The sequence below is a fragment of the Periplaneta americana genome, chromosome 2 (genome assembly GCF_040183065.1).
Source record: "Periplaneta americana isolate PAMFEO1 chromosome 2, P.americana_PAMFEO1_priV1, whole genome shotgun sequence".
Taxonomy (NCBI): Eukaryota; Metazoa; Arthropoda; class Insecta; order Blattodea; family Blattidae; genus Periplaneta; species Periplaneta americana.
This window is the reverse complement of record NC_091118.1, coordinates 206,096,936-206,111,917: the sequence shown is the minus strand read 5'-3', so window position 1 is coordinate 206,111,917 and position 14,982 is coordinate 206,096,936. Positions and strand designations below refer to the sequence as shown.

At 42.1% G+C, this 14,982-nt stretch overlaps 1 protein-coding gene across 2 annotated transcripts in view; it reads right to left on the bottom strand.

The window, feature by feature from the left end:
- The window catches only part of LOC138695089 (aminomethyltransferase, mitochondrial), a 91,309-nt gene extending 77,529 nt beyond the window's left edge, over positions 1-13,780 (bottom strand). Inside the window, exon 1 of one of the 2 annotated variants that reach the window (XM_069819478.1) lies at positions 13,547-13,780. Coding sequence is in view for 1 of the 2 variants with exons in the window: in XM_069819477.1 (XP_069675578.1) it covers positions 13,257-13,265 (9 nt within the window). In the remaining variant the exon portion in view is untranslated. Of the gene's footprint in view, positions 1-13,256; positions 13,498-13,546 lie in introns of those variants that run through there. The other variant, XM_069819477.1, reaches the window with a different exon arrangement.
- Between the last annotated feature and the right edge of the window lie 1,202 nt (positions 13,781-14,982).

Below are 14,982 nucleotides of genomic sequence, written 5' to 3'. Positions count from 1 at the left end.
AGCTCATGTACACATTATGCAGAAAAATTACTTGTACCTTCATTTATTTCCTTACTAAAAATATTTTTCTCTATTCGTATGTCTTTAGTAACGATTTTCAGTTCCTTACACGAAGGCAGAAAATAGGAAAGACTGGAGAATGGTAGTTTTGCAGTGAAAGACCTGCCTTGACAGAACACTATGAATGAATGACGCATTCAAAATTTAACAAAATTCAAAAACACTGTTTCAGCATGTTTAAAATATCCTAATAAAGAATTTATGAACATTTTTACCTTTGCAGATTAAATAAAAGCTAAGAAAAGGTTTCTTTTATAAGTACAAACCAAATTTGCGGAAAATGAGCCTTATAATAAGATAACATGCATATACCATGTTCCTTCTCCAGAAAAAAAAAGAAAAATTAACATGGGTAGAATTACAGTTAAATAATAAGTGATATAGGCCTACCATTTTAAAGAGGGAAATGAAAAACAATTTGGGGGGGGAAATACATATTTTTCATCCAAAATCCGTCAATTTATGGAAAATGAGCATCTTCTGCGGACCTCTGGAAAAATAACTAAGGAAAAGACTACTGAAGTGCTATGTGTGGAGTGTAGCATTGTATGGGGGGGAAAACATGGACATTACGCGAAATGAAGAGAAGTGAGTAGAAATATTTGAAATATGGATATAAAGAAGAATGGAGCGTATGAAATGGACAGATAGAATAAGAAATGGAAAGAGTGAGTGAAGAAAGAATAATTCTGAAAGTGATCAGGAAGAGAAAAAGGAATTCATTGGTTCATTGGCTGAGAAGGAACTGCCTTCTGAGGGATTCACTGGAAGAAATGGTAAACGGAAGAAGAGTTAGGGGTAAAAGAAGATATCAGATGACAGATGATAAGAAGATACAGTATGTATATGTGAATTTTATTTGTTAGTTACAACAATAATTCCTTTCTACAATTCGCCTTAAACGCTCTCGGCAACAATTGGATCTTCACTCAACACAGTATTCGTTATAGCACTCCACCGACGACAATGACAGTTTACTTGGATTATTACGCACAACAATGAACTGTTAATCTTAACTAATATTTACAAAGCACTATTTACAAATCAGAACTAACAGTTCTGATTTCACAGTTCTTCTATCTCAGTCACTCGAGTTCACGGTATCTCGAACCACAGACCTTCAGAGACAGTTCACTGTACTCGAACTCGGGTCCCTCCAACTGCGGTCCACTGCACTCGAACTCAGGTCCCTCCAACTGCGATCCACTGCACTCGAACTCAGGCCTTCGGATGCTGACGCAGATGCGGACGCACACTCGAGTCGAACTCCGGTTGGCTTGACTGGCTTGCTCGCTCTGGCTTACTCACTGACAGAATAACTGAAAACTCTACAACAACAACTCTAGTTCGCTGGCGCCTGCTCTTTTATAGCAAAATCATAGTTGCGAGAACCTTCTACAGGTGTGTAGAGAATTATCTCAATATCTCTACATCGACATTTCTGGAAGGGCCGGGAAGGTCCGTTCCCCCTTCCCTCCGTACGCAGCTGCGCGCGCGGACTCGTCGCGTGACGTAATACACCCTCTCTCTTCTCTCCACCGCGCGACGTCATTCAATGTTCCGTGGAGCCTGTGCGATCTGCTTTCTTGCGGGACGCTGGTCGTGAGTTCGATTCTCACGTCGCTGTCACATTGCCCCCTCCTTAGGGCTGCTCGTCCCGGGCAGTCCCTTGGTAGACGGCTAATCGGTCCAGATGCACCACCATCATCTTCCCTCGAGGTTGTCGCTGGATCCGGTACACCACGTCGTTGATCCGGGTCACCACGCGGTATGGTCCATCCCAGGCACGCTGCAGCTTTGGTGATTTCCCTTTGGTCCTGGTAGGTCGATACAGCCACACCAGGTCGCCCTCCTGGAATCCTGCAGAGTTGGCCAATCTGTCGTAGCGCACCTTCATCCTGTCGCTGGCCATTTTGAGGTGCTCTCTGGCCAGTTGGTGAACTCCATTCAACTTCTCGGTGAGTTCTGCCACATAGTCAGTTGCTGGCTGGTCGGCGCTGGGTGGCGTGCCAAACAGCAGATCACAGGGCAGGCGCAGCTCTCTCCCGAAGACCATGTTTGCCGGTGTCATCCCTGTTGTATCGTGGACCGAAGCTCTGTAGGCCAAGAGGAACAGTGGGACTCTGGCATCCCAGTCTCGTTGATGGTTGGACACCACCTTCCGCAGATGCTCTTCCAAGGTTTTGATGTAGCGTTCCACCATACCATCGGACTGTGGATGGAGGGGAGTGGTCCTGGTTTTATGCACCCCCAGACGCTCGAACAATTCTCCCATCAGGTTGGATTCGAAGTTGCGCCCCTGATCGCTATGCAATTCCCGGGGCACCCCGAATCGGCAGATGAAGTTGTCAAGCAGCGCGTCGGCCACCGTCGAAGCCTCTTGGTTGGGAATCGCGTACACCTCTGCCATTTTGTGAAGTAATCCATGGCCACTAGCAGGTAGCGGTTCCCGCGATCCGTGACCGGGAACGGTCCAGCAACGTCGATGGCGATCCTCTCAAAAGGAGCTCCCACGTTGTACTGCTGCATGGCTCCCCTGCTGCGGGTCCTTGGTCCGCGACTGGCTGCACAGGTGTCGCATCTTCGGCACCATTGTTCCGTGTCGGTTCTCTGATGCAACCAATAGAACCTCTGCCTTAACTTGTCCAGCGTCCTGTTGGCTCCCAGGTGGCCTCCAGTCACTCCAGCATGAGTCTCCTCCAGCACTTCCTTCACCTTGCTCCTGGGCAGGACAAGTTGTTCTATGTGGGTCCTTCCATCGGCCGACTCCCAAATCCTCTTCAGGATACCGTCCTTGACAGTGAAGGATTCCCACTGGGCCCAGTAGCTCTTGTAAGTGGTGCTACGGTTGGCGATATCGGCCCATACTGGTCTCTGGCCGGACTCCACATCACGTAGTAGCTGTCCAATGTTTGGGTCCTCCAGCTGCTCCCTCCTTATGGCGGCGTTATCCCATCCTGGGCTCGGCTGGGCGGCAATTGCTCTTACTGCGTGGGCGCCATCCCGCTCTTCTACTTTCAGGCAGTGTTTGCAGCCATCCGGGCACGGACGTCGTGACAGGGCATCAGCGTTGGAATGTTTCTTCCCTTGTCGGTGTTCAGAGGTGAAGTTGTACTCCTGCAGACGTTGAACCCAACGGGCGGTCTGCCCCTCCAGATTCTTGAAGCCCAATAGCCAGGTGAGTGCAGAATGGTCTGTCCTCAGATGGAATTCCTGGCCATACAAATATTTGTGGAAGTGCTTCAGGGCTTCCACAATGGCAAGAAGTTCTCTACGCGTCACACAGTAGTTTCTCTCAGCCTTGGATAGTGTTCGGCTGAAGTAGGCAATCACCCTCTCTTGCCCGTCCTGTTCCTGAGAGAGTACTCCGCCGATGCCTACGTTGCTAGCGTCCGTGTCGAGCGTGAACTTCCTTCCAGGGATGGGATATCCCAGTACAGGAGCAGTGCAGAGCGCCTCTTTCAGCGACTGGAAGGATGACTCCGCCTCGTCTGTCCACTGGAATTGTCGTTTCTCCTCGGTCAGCTGGGTTAGAGGCTTAGCGATGTTGGCGTACCCAGCTACGAACCTTCTGTAATAAGTGCAGAGGCCGAGAAAGCGGCGCAGCTCCTGCTTGTCCCTCGGTCTCGGCCATCCTCTGACGGCTTGTAGCTTCTCCGGGTCCGTGGCCACTCCGTTGGTCCCTACTACGTGTCCCAAGTAGTTGACCTTCTTCTGGAATAGATGACATTTCTTCGGGTTCAACTTCAGTCTGGCTTGTCGCAGTCTCTCGAACACTTTCCTCAGGTTCATCAGCTGTTCGCCGAAAGTCTTGCCCACCACGATGACGTCATCAAGGTACAGCAAACAGGTGTCGTATGTCAGGCCTCTCATTACGGACTCCATTAGTCTCTGGAATGTAGCCGGGGCGTTGCAGAGGCCGAACGGCATAACGGTGAACTGCCATAGTCCCTGGCCTGTAGAGAATGCCGTTTTCTCCTTATCCTCCGGATGTAGCGCCACCTGCCAGTATCCTGACTTGAGATCCAACGTCGAGAACCACTCTGCTCCGGCCAGGGTGTCCAAGGTGTCGTCAATTCGTGGAAGGGGAAAGCAGTCCTTCTTGGTGACGTCATTCAGTCTTCTGTAGTCCACGCAGAAGCGCAGGTCCCCATTCTTCTTCTTCACCAGCACCACAGGTGATGACCAAGGGCTGTCGGATTCCTCGATGACCCCTCTTGCTTTCATGTCCTCCAGTTGGTTGTCAATCTCCCTCTGTTTAGCTAGAGGGACGCGTCGAGGAGGTTGTCTGATTGGGCGAGCATTTCCGGTGTCGATGCGGTGCTGGACTTTCTCCGTTCTCCCGTAGTCATTTTCAGACAGACTGAACACGTCCTGAAATTCTGTCAGTAGATCGTGGACTTGTCTTCTTTCTCTTTTGCTTAAATTCGCCGGCAATTCTCGAGCCAGCTCTTTCAGTGGTGGGTCTAAATCTGGACGTGGTCGGTGACACTCCTCGTTTTCTGCCAGCGACGTCACAGACACCACCGGCTCGACGTTACCTAGTACAGTTCCACTAGGCACCTCCTTGTCCCGATTGGTGACATTCAGGACCCTCACCGGTACCACCTTCTGATTCGGGAGTAAGGATCTGGCCACATAAACCCCATCTATCGGAGTTGTTTGCGAATCGAGGAGCAGGTTTCTCTTAGGTTGTCCGTCCAGTCTTGCCGTCACCACCATCTCGCAGCCTGCTGGGATTGTCACTTGATTCTCCAAGGTGAGTCTGCCGGCCATGGGTTGGTCTTCGACGTCCCTCAGGAACACTTCATCCTGACCAAAACGGAGGATACGGCGCCGGACGTCCACCGTTGCATCGAAGATCCGCATGGCGTCGAGTCCCAGGATGACGTCTTCAGTGATGTTGGCGACGAACACCCACATCTCCAGTCTCCTCTTTCCCAAGGTCAAGTCCAGGAAAACCTCTTTTTGGATGGGCAGGTTCTCGCCTGAGGCAGTACGTAGCTCATACCGGCGCAGCGGCGTCCTCCCAGGTAGTCCACGCACGACTTCCGGTCTGGCGATAGTGAGCGACGCCCCGGTGTCTACCAGTACTCTGCATGGGCGGCCTCTTATCCATCCGTCAGCAATCAGCCCATCGTCGCATCTTCTGTTAACCGTCTTCAAGATCAGCCGAGGGGATGGTGATGACGGCGCCGACGTGCCCCTCGTCGCATCGGCCCCTTTTAGTTTTCCTGTTTGTGACCAGATCGGTCACAGTCCCTCCTCAGGTGTCCAGGCTCGCCGCAGGACCAGCAGGTGGGCACTCCTCGTCTTCGTCGCTCGGGTGATTTCGGTTGACGTTCCTCGACGTCGGCCGCCGCGACGCTCCTAATCCGGTGCGATGCCGAGACGTTCGCCGTCAACTTGGCTGCCTCCATCCTGAGGGCCGCCGCCAGAGCTGCATTGATGGTGCGATGCTCTGCCAGGAGTAGCTGTTGCTTTATTTCCGGGTCTCGAACTCCGCTGCCTTTCTACAATTCGCCTTAAACGCTCTCGGCAACAATTGGATCTTCACTCAACACAGTATTCGTTATAGCACTCCACCGACGACAATGACAGTTTACTTGGATTATTACGCACAACAATGAACTGTTAATCTTAACTAATATTTACAAAGCACTATTTACAAATCAGAACTACCAGTTCTGATTTCACAGTTCTTCTATCTCAGTCACTCGAGTTCACGGTATCTCGAACCACAGACCTTCAGAGACAGTTCACTGTACTCGAACTCGGGTCCCTCCAACTGCGGTCCACTGCACTCGAACTCAGGTCCCTCCAACTGCGATCCACTGCACTCGAACTCAGGCCTTCGGATGCTGACGCAGATGCGGACGCACACTCGAGTCGAACTCCGGTTGGCTTGACTGGCTTGCTCGCTCTGGCTTACTCACTGACAGAATAACTGAAAACTCTACAACAACAACTCTAGTTCGCTGGCGCCTGCTCTTTTATAGCAAAATCATAGTTGCGAGAACCTTCTACAGGTGTGTAGAGAATTATCTCAATATCTCTACATCGACATTTCTGGAAGGGCCGGGAAGGTCCGTTCCCCCTTCCCTCCGTACGCAGCTGCGCGCGCGGACTCGTCGCGTGACGTAATACACCCTCTCTCTTCTCTCCACCGCGCGACGTCATTCAATGTTCCGTGGAGCCTGTGCGATCTGCTTTCTTGCGGGACGCTGGTCGTGAGTTCGATTCTCACGTCGCTGTCACAGTATGTATATGGATGAAATGCTGAGACAAAGAGGAAGAGAGAAAATGGAACAGATTGGAAAATGCTGGGTTTGCAGTGAAAGCCCTTACCTTGTGCAAAACTATAAATGAATGAATGAATGAATGAATGAATGAATGAATGAATGAATGAATGAATACCCTTTCCAGAAAATCGAAAACTTAAAATGGGTGCAATTTTAATGTAGTCATATGTGATATACCATTTTAGAGAGGGAAATAAAAAATAAATTGGAGAGACTCAAACATATTTTACATAATTTTCCGCCAAAATCAGTAAAATTATGGGAAATGAGTGTTGTAATTAAAATTTTGTATAACCCTTGCCATAAAATCTAAGAATTAAAACGGATATAATTTCAATATTATCATATATGATTAACCGTTTTAAAGAAGGAGAAAAATAAATTGGAAAATTAAAAAAAAAAACACTATTTTCCTCCTAAAATCGGTAAATTTACAGTAAATTTATAATCCCTTCCCAGAAAATCTAAAAATTAAAATGAATGCAATTTTAATGTAGTCATACGAGGAAAATCCAAATAATAAAATAGTAAAAATAATAAATACATAATTTTCCACCAGCCAAAAATCCATTTCCATTCCTCCTTAAGACGTCAAACGTTTTAAAACATTGTCATGCTGAAGTTTCACCATTTACTAAAAAATACGGGCAGCACCAACTCATAACATCAGCTGTCATATGAATGCAAGTGCGAGCGAGAGTGGCAATGTGTGAGACGCAGAATCGAAGTTAATTGGCTGATATCTTATCGCGAGGCATGTCCCTATTAAAAGGCAATGTTACCTGCTGTTATGATTATGCGGAGTAATTATGTAACCGTGTAATTAAAATTGAAACTGAGTACAAGCAAACAACAGGATTGATCGATGACATCGTGGATAGCCTTATCATCACTCGAGGAGCCATGCTAGTCAGAGTATAGGCTAGTGACACACAGTTCGATCTTGACCACATGTAACATTGCCTTCAAAGCAGGCCTGCCCCCTTCAACTCTTGCTGTATACGATAACTAACATTTTATTTATCTACATTTTTCTGATTTGAAGTAGTAATAATACGTTTTAACCTTAGAAAAGAATGGCGTATACATGAGACGTCTATCACTATAATAATACTTGGAAATGTTTTTAGAGAACCCAGAGGTTAATTGCCGCCCTCACATAAGCCCGTCATCGGTCCTCTATTCTGAGCAAGATTAATCCAGTCCCTACCATCACAGCCCACCTCCCTCAAATCCATTTTAATATCATCCTTCCGTCTACGTCTCGGCTTCCCCAAAGGTCTTTTTCCCTCAGGTCTTCCAACTAACATTCTATATGTATTTCTACATTCACTCGTACGTGCTACATGCCCTGTCCATCTCAAATGTCTGGATTTAATGTTCCTAATTACGAAGTGGACCTTGTGGGGGGGATGGCGAGACTACACCAGACAAGATGGATCCATGTAGTCACGATGTGGGACCCCTACATCGGAAAGAGAGGACAGGGAAGACTACGTCTCAGATGGTCTGACATGTTTACCAAAGAGGCGGGGAAAGGGAAGGTCATTGTAAATAGATAACGTAATCAGTGTTAAGTTATTGTAAATAGTAAAGTCAGTATTAGTGAAAGTGTGACACAAATTTTGTGAATAGTAAAGTCAGTGTTGAGAAAGTGTCAGTTAAATAGTGTAAATAGCAATCAGTGTTTGTCAAAGTGCTGGTGTTAGTATTATGTGGGTGGTGCAAAAAAAATGAACAAAGAACAGAGTGCTGAGACTAGTTAAAGTCTAACAGGGTTATTAACCATGTCACAAAAGTAGTATACACGACAAGCTCGCCTGGATTGGCTCACCAAGCGAGTACACTTGAGCCATCCCTGTCGAGGGGGTTCTAACCCCATCACAGGAGGCCTGTGCCCAACATGGGACATCATGGCTAGCATTCATTCATTCATTCATTCATGTTAGGTGAAGAATACAATGCTTTCAGTTCTGCGTTGTGTAACTTTTTCAATTCGCATGTAACTTCATCCCTCTTAGCCCCAAATATTTTCCTAAGCACCTTATTCTCGAACACCCTTAACCTCTGTTCTCTCTCAAAGTGAGAGTCCAAGTTTCACAACCATACGGAAAAACCGGTAATATAATTGTTTTATAAATTCCAAATTTCAAGTTTTTTTGAGAGGAGATCGGACGACAAAAGCTTCTCAACCGAATAATAACAGGCATTTCCCACATTTATTCTGCGTTTAATTTTCTCCCGAGTGTCATATATATAGCCTATTTTGTTACTATTGCTCCGAGATATTTGAATTTTTGCAGCTTTCCAAACGATAAATTTCCAATTTTTACATTTCCATAATAATAATAATAATAATAATAATAATAATAATAATAATAATAATGACATCAATTACCCTGATATTGTGGCCAGAATTAAAGCAAGAAGTCTGCGATGGATTGGACATGTGCTAAGAGCTCCAGAAGAAAGAATAGTAAAAGGGTGTTCACAGAAAAGGACACTGGGAAGACCTAGACTGAAATATTTGGACAACGTGACAAAATACCTAAATTTTTAGAAATTCATTGAAACATTGTTTGTCGGATTAGGGTGCAATGATATTATATTGTAAACTCAGAAGCTAAGAGCTTTCATAGCTTATAAGGCCTTATAATAAATAATATGTTATTAATAATATAATGAATTATAATTATTACATCTGAAGACCAGGTACTGCATATAACTGAATAAAGAGAGCTTGTCACACAATCTCAAGAGATTTACAATAAGTTATATATAATTGATATAAACCTTGTTACAAATTTGACAAAAGGACTAGGTCATGTGACGTCACATATTAGAATTTTCTTGATTGTTCCGCTAGGCATAAAAATATATGCAAAATATTAAATATTGAAATATGAAAATAAATGAGAAAAATAGTAGCTGATGTTACAAAATATAACATCTCTATACTGTGGGATATTTCAATACAAACTGACAGGAAAATAGAAGACGAACTAGACACTTAACACGTGACAATAACGTCAAAACTTGCTGTACCTACCCCAGCTGGTAGAAATATTTTAGTAACTGCTGGAATATATGGATCTCAAAATATAAATAAACCTCATTTGGAAGGTACGCCAATTTATCATTGCTCCTCTAGGAAATGTTATACAAATTTTCACTTAACAACATGTTTCTACCATTTCTGGAGCAGCAGACGTGAATACATTACAGAGACAAACAATTTTAGTCACTGTCCACATCATTCGAAGGACGCTCGTACATCGGAGAGTAGCTGTTGTACTTGTCCCAGTTCCAGACTTGTTATTTTCGGTTACAGTTATTTTTCCAGCTATTGTGCGAATATTAAAATCCTAAAACTTGGTTTACCTTCACCGTCCGACCTTCAACGTATAGCTTTCAATCCGAGATGATCCTTAGATCACTTTTCCTGCCATACTATAAATCTGTGAATTGAAGGAAAGTACTTTCCTAAAAGCCGAGTATTTCCCCTGGGCCAAAAATACAATACGAAATTGAGTATTTTACACGGACCAAAAGAATGATGCAGTGTTTTCCCTCAATGTATAGTAATTAGCGGCATATAGATTTTAGAAGGGGTGGTTCTGTTTACTTTAAAGAAAAAATTATATATTTTTTATTTATTTTAGTAATAATAATAATAATAATAATAATAATGATTTATTTAACCTGGCAGAGTTAAGGCCATACGGCCTTCTCTAACACTCAACCAGGAGTAAAAACTGCGTTATAGAAACACTACAAATTTACAAAGTACACACAAAACTGAATAAGATAATAATAATAAAATGTAAACAACAAGTAAGAAGAAATCAGACATAATATATAACATACAGAAAGAAAGAAAAAAGCATAATAAAATGTGAACAGCAGGTCAAAAATAAATGAGGCCTACAAAGTATTAAAAAATAAGAATTATTGATAATAATAATAATAATAATAATAATAATAGTAATAATAATAAATAAGAATAGTAATGATAATAATAATATTAATAATAATAATAAATAAAATAATAATAATAACAGGCCTAATAGCAATAATAATACTAATAGTAGTAATACAATAGTGCAGTACAAAGCATACAATGAATACAATATTTTTAAGTATACACAGTAAGGAAAATTATGTTTATATGTAGCTCAACTTATCACATTAGAGATATACCATTATCGGAAAATATGAAAACAAAAATATAAAATAAGTTAAATATCACTAGAACATAAAAAAAAATGTGAATACGTGGAAACATGCAATACAACACTTGTCATAATAGTAAGTTAGTTTGGCAACTCGTCATAAGATAATTTTCTAACTTGGATTTGAAAGATTTCAATGTTCGGCAGCCCTTGACTTCAGGCGGCAGAGAGTTCCAGTGACGAGAGGTAGCAACAGTGAAAGATGAGGAATACAGAGATGATGTGTGAAGTGGAATTTCTAGCGTGTTATCGCGTTGTGATCGAGTATTAATATTATGATAGCGAGAGAGAGTATGAAAACGAGCGAATAAATAATAGGGGGATGAAGTGTGCATAATTCGATATAGGACAGAAAGTGAGTGCAGATTTCTCCTCTCATGTAACCTAAGTCATGATAACTTCTCGAAAGAAGGTGAGATATGATCATAGTATCGAACATTACAAATGAAGCGGACGCACGCGTTATGAACACGCTGTAGTTTCTGGGCGGAATCAATCCTGAGATCACTGAACAAAACGTCGCAATAATCGAAGTGAGGTAGAATGAGTGTCTGTACCAGCTTATTTTACGTGCCAGAGAATCAGTCCCATTCCGAGGCTTATTTGAAGGATTCGTAACAAGCTGTGTTTTACGGTGATGGGTTGATAGCCCATCGCCCAACCCACAAGCTGGAGGACCACCCTTCATCGGCTGTCCGCGACTGCTTATTCAATATATTCACAGCTACCCTCCATATCTGGAGGCCGTCTCCTCGATAGAGAATGGATTAATCTTGCTCAGGATAGGGACCATTGGCGGGCTTATATGAGGGCGACAATTAACCTCCGGGTTCCTTAAAAGCCAGTAAGTAAGGTTATTTTACGACGCTTTATCAACAGCTTAGATTATTTAGCGTCTGAATGAGATGAAGGTGATAACGCCGGTGAAATGAGTCCGGGGTCCAACACCGAAAGTTACCCAGGATTTGCTCACAAATTATATATGTTAAAACATTTTCTTACTTAGAATGAAGTTCACTGAAATATAATATAATATACAGTAATATAATATAATATAATATAATATAATATAATATAATATAATAATAATAATAATAATAATAATAATAATAATAATAATAATGTGAAGGTTACTTATGTCCCTAGCACTATTGCTAAAATACCTTGAAAATGCCTTGGACTTAGAATATTGATGTGATCATCGGGAGAGCTATCTACCCACCCAACCCACCCCAAATACGTATCTTACTTTTATACGAAAATCCACATGCGTGAATGAAGAATACGGCCATATTTTGTTAATGTGACATAATTTGAAGCAGAGAATGGAGTGGGTTTCAGTGTCGCCAACATATAACAATAATACACACCTAATCTAACGTAACTTAACCTGTCACAGAACACACACCTAATCTAAATCTAAACTAACTTGTCACATAATACCACACACCTGTAGTAACATTCATGTTTAGTATCTTTCCGCTTTCATGTATTGTCATCCCTGCTAAGCTTCGTGTCGGGTGCCATCTAGTGGAAGTGGATCATGATGGCGGGAAGAAAATATGGCGACTTTCATAATTACATTTAGTTCGTTCAGTGTATGTTTTGTGAAATATTGAATGTGTTAATGTAGTGATAATTTCATATACTGTATATAGTGCAATAAGTTTTGAAATGTGTTGTGGCTGTGATAAATGTGTTGAAAATTGGTTTGTGCGAGATCGTGCGTATTTGCTTGGTTTCCGCACAAAACCAATCCGCGGTAAGTCTAAAATTCCACATTCAGTATTCCCAACCTAACACACATAACAATTTCTCTCTTCTTACCGCTTAAGTGACATATTGATTTTACTGCTTTAGGCTTCTAACATATTATTTTTAGAGACGTTGAATATAGTAATAATTATAAATTGGAAACTTACCACTGCAATTTCACCTAAATTGCACTGTTAATTATAGTTTTTAAATATTTGCAAAAATTAAGTAAACTCTACAACTCCACTAAAGTTACTGCATTCGTGATGCAAGTAACAATAAGGAAGCCGTGGAAAAATCAAAAAGATTCCAGATGCCGATGTTATTACTGCAATATGTTATATAAATAATATTGTTAAAATATTAAAATGAAAAATAAATCATTACATAACCTTACCGTTTGTTTTAAGTTCGCATTTATAGACTGTGGGGAAAAAAAGACAGACGTATATCACGGCCTGCTGGAGTATAGTAAACACAGAAAACATTTTAAAGCAACAATGTTGAAGATAGATATTTTTGTTTTGCAAATCTGCCGTCATTGAACACACACTAGCATATTCACAGACATTCTTAGCTTGGGCTTCCGGTGGATGATCAGCGAACTAACGTTTTTCGTATTCATAAACCAGTGTTAGCGATATGATATGATATGAATCCTGTACAAGTAATCAGTCGATAGCCGGGGCTAGTTTAGCACGCTCGTAGCACGGGCTAGCGAAATGCCAATGCATAGCACCCATAATTATTAACAAACACATTTCTCAGTTCCTGATGAAAAACAGAACAAAAAAGTTCCGGCGCGTTCCGCCAGGTAAAAGCACTAATAATAATAATAATAATAATAATAATAATAATAATAATAATAATAATAATAATGTGTTTAAATGTAAGCAGAAAGCATTACCGGCACCATACGAAACACTATTTTGTGGCTGTATTCAATTCCTCCCCACCGGAGACAATAGTCTGATATTCTGTCAGATTAGAACCCATGACCACAGCGTTCACATACTACGAAAACTCGGTTTTAATCGCCTTGTGTTGTAGCACGTCATTTCTGGAATGATGGCGTTCCCAGACCGTCTTGTTTAGACGATTCTAAATGTGTGTTCTCTACAAACTCTGCCAAGGCCGCCGGCTCGACTGCACGCAGCCAACACTGTCAAGGCCCACTGAATAATATGCTGTACATACCCAGTTTGGAGCAACAGCGGACTTCTCACGGCACTGGAGCGGCGAACACTGCTGCTCCAATCAGTGAACTGAACTAAAAATAAGATCCACTGCAGCAGCGCGAGTGATAATTAGTAGCAAGGGTCAACCAGAGACGTCACGTTCATCTCTTGATGCCACCATCACTCATTCAATTGAAGACAGTTGACTGTGTAGCCGCGCTGTTGTGTTCACTTCGGGTTGTTCCGTTTGTCTCCACGCTCTTTGCCTCCTATCGCACATTCCAGACCATTTTCTGCGTTCCGTGTAGTCTATACTCCATCGATTTCAGATGGCGTTTGCTATATCTAAAAAATAATCACGTAAAGTGTGAACTATGTGAAGAGTAGGGGGGAACATAATCTTACTCTAATATCGAAAGAAACTTTTCATATTGGAATAAAAGTATTATGTAGTAAAATACACTGCTGAAAACAATTACGGAATTTATTATTCTTGCTTTCGTATTATTTTAACATGAAAAGTTAAATGTGTGAGGAAGGTTAAATGATTATTTATGCCCTAATTAGTGCCCAATTTTCATGTTTTGTACGTAGATATATCATTGCTACAAGAAATTAAATTCGAGATTAGTTTTTGAAAAAAAAAATGTGGCCCTAATTAAAAAAAAAAACAAAGTCCAGGATACAGTAATTCATTAAAACGAAATCGAAGAATAAAAATTGGAGATTTATCCTTCGAAGAGGTGGAGAAATTCAGATATCTTGGAGCAACAGTAACAAATGTAAATGACACTCGGTAGAAAATTAAACACAATAAATATGGGAAATGTCTGATATTATTCGGTTGAAAAGCTTTTATCATCTAGTCTGCTATCAAAAAATCTGAAAATTAGAATTTATAAAACAGTTATATTACCGGTTGTTCTGTATGGTTGTGAAACTTGGACTCTCACTTTGAGAGAGGAACGTAGGTTAAGGGTGTTTGAGAATAAGGTGCTTAGGAAAATATTTGTGGCTGAGAGGGATGAAGTTACAGGAGAATGGAGAAAGTTACACAACGCAGAACTACACGCATTGTATTCTTCACCTGACATAATTAGGAACGTTAAATCCAGACGTTTGAGATGGGCAGGGCATGTAGCACGTATGGGCGAATCCAGAAATGCATATAGAGTGTTAGTTGGGAGGTTGGAGGAAAAAGACCTTTGGGGAGGCCGAGACGTAGATGGGAGGATAATATTAAAATGGATTTGAGGGAGGTGGGATATAATGGTAGAGAGTGGATTAATCTTGCTCAGGATAGGGACCGATGGCGTGTTTATGTGAGGGCGGCAATGGACCACCGGGTTCCTTAAAAACCATTTGTAAAGAAGTAAGTATATGCCATTTTATTCCTAAAAGCGCGTCCTATAAAATGTCTGCAACACTTTTTTGACATTGAGTTGTAACAAAAAA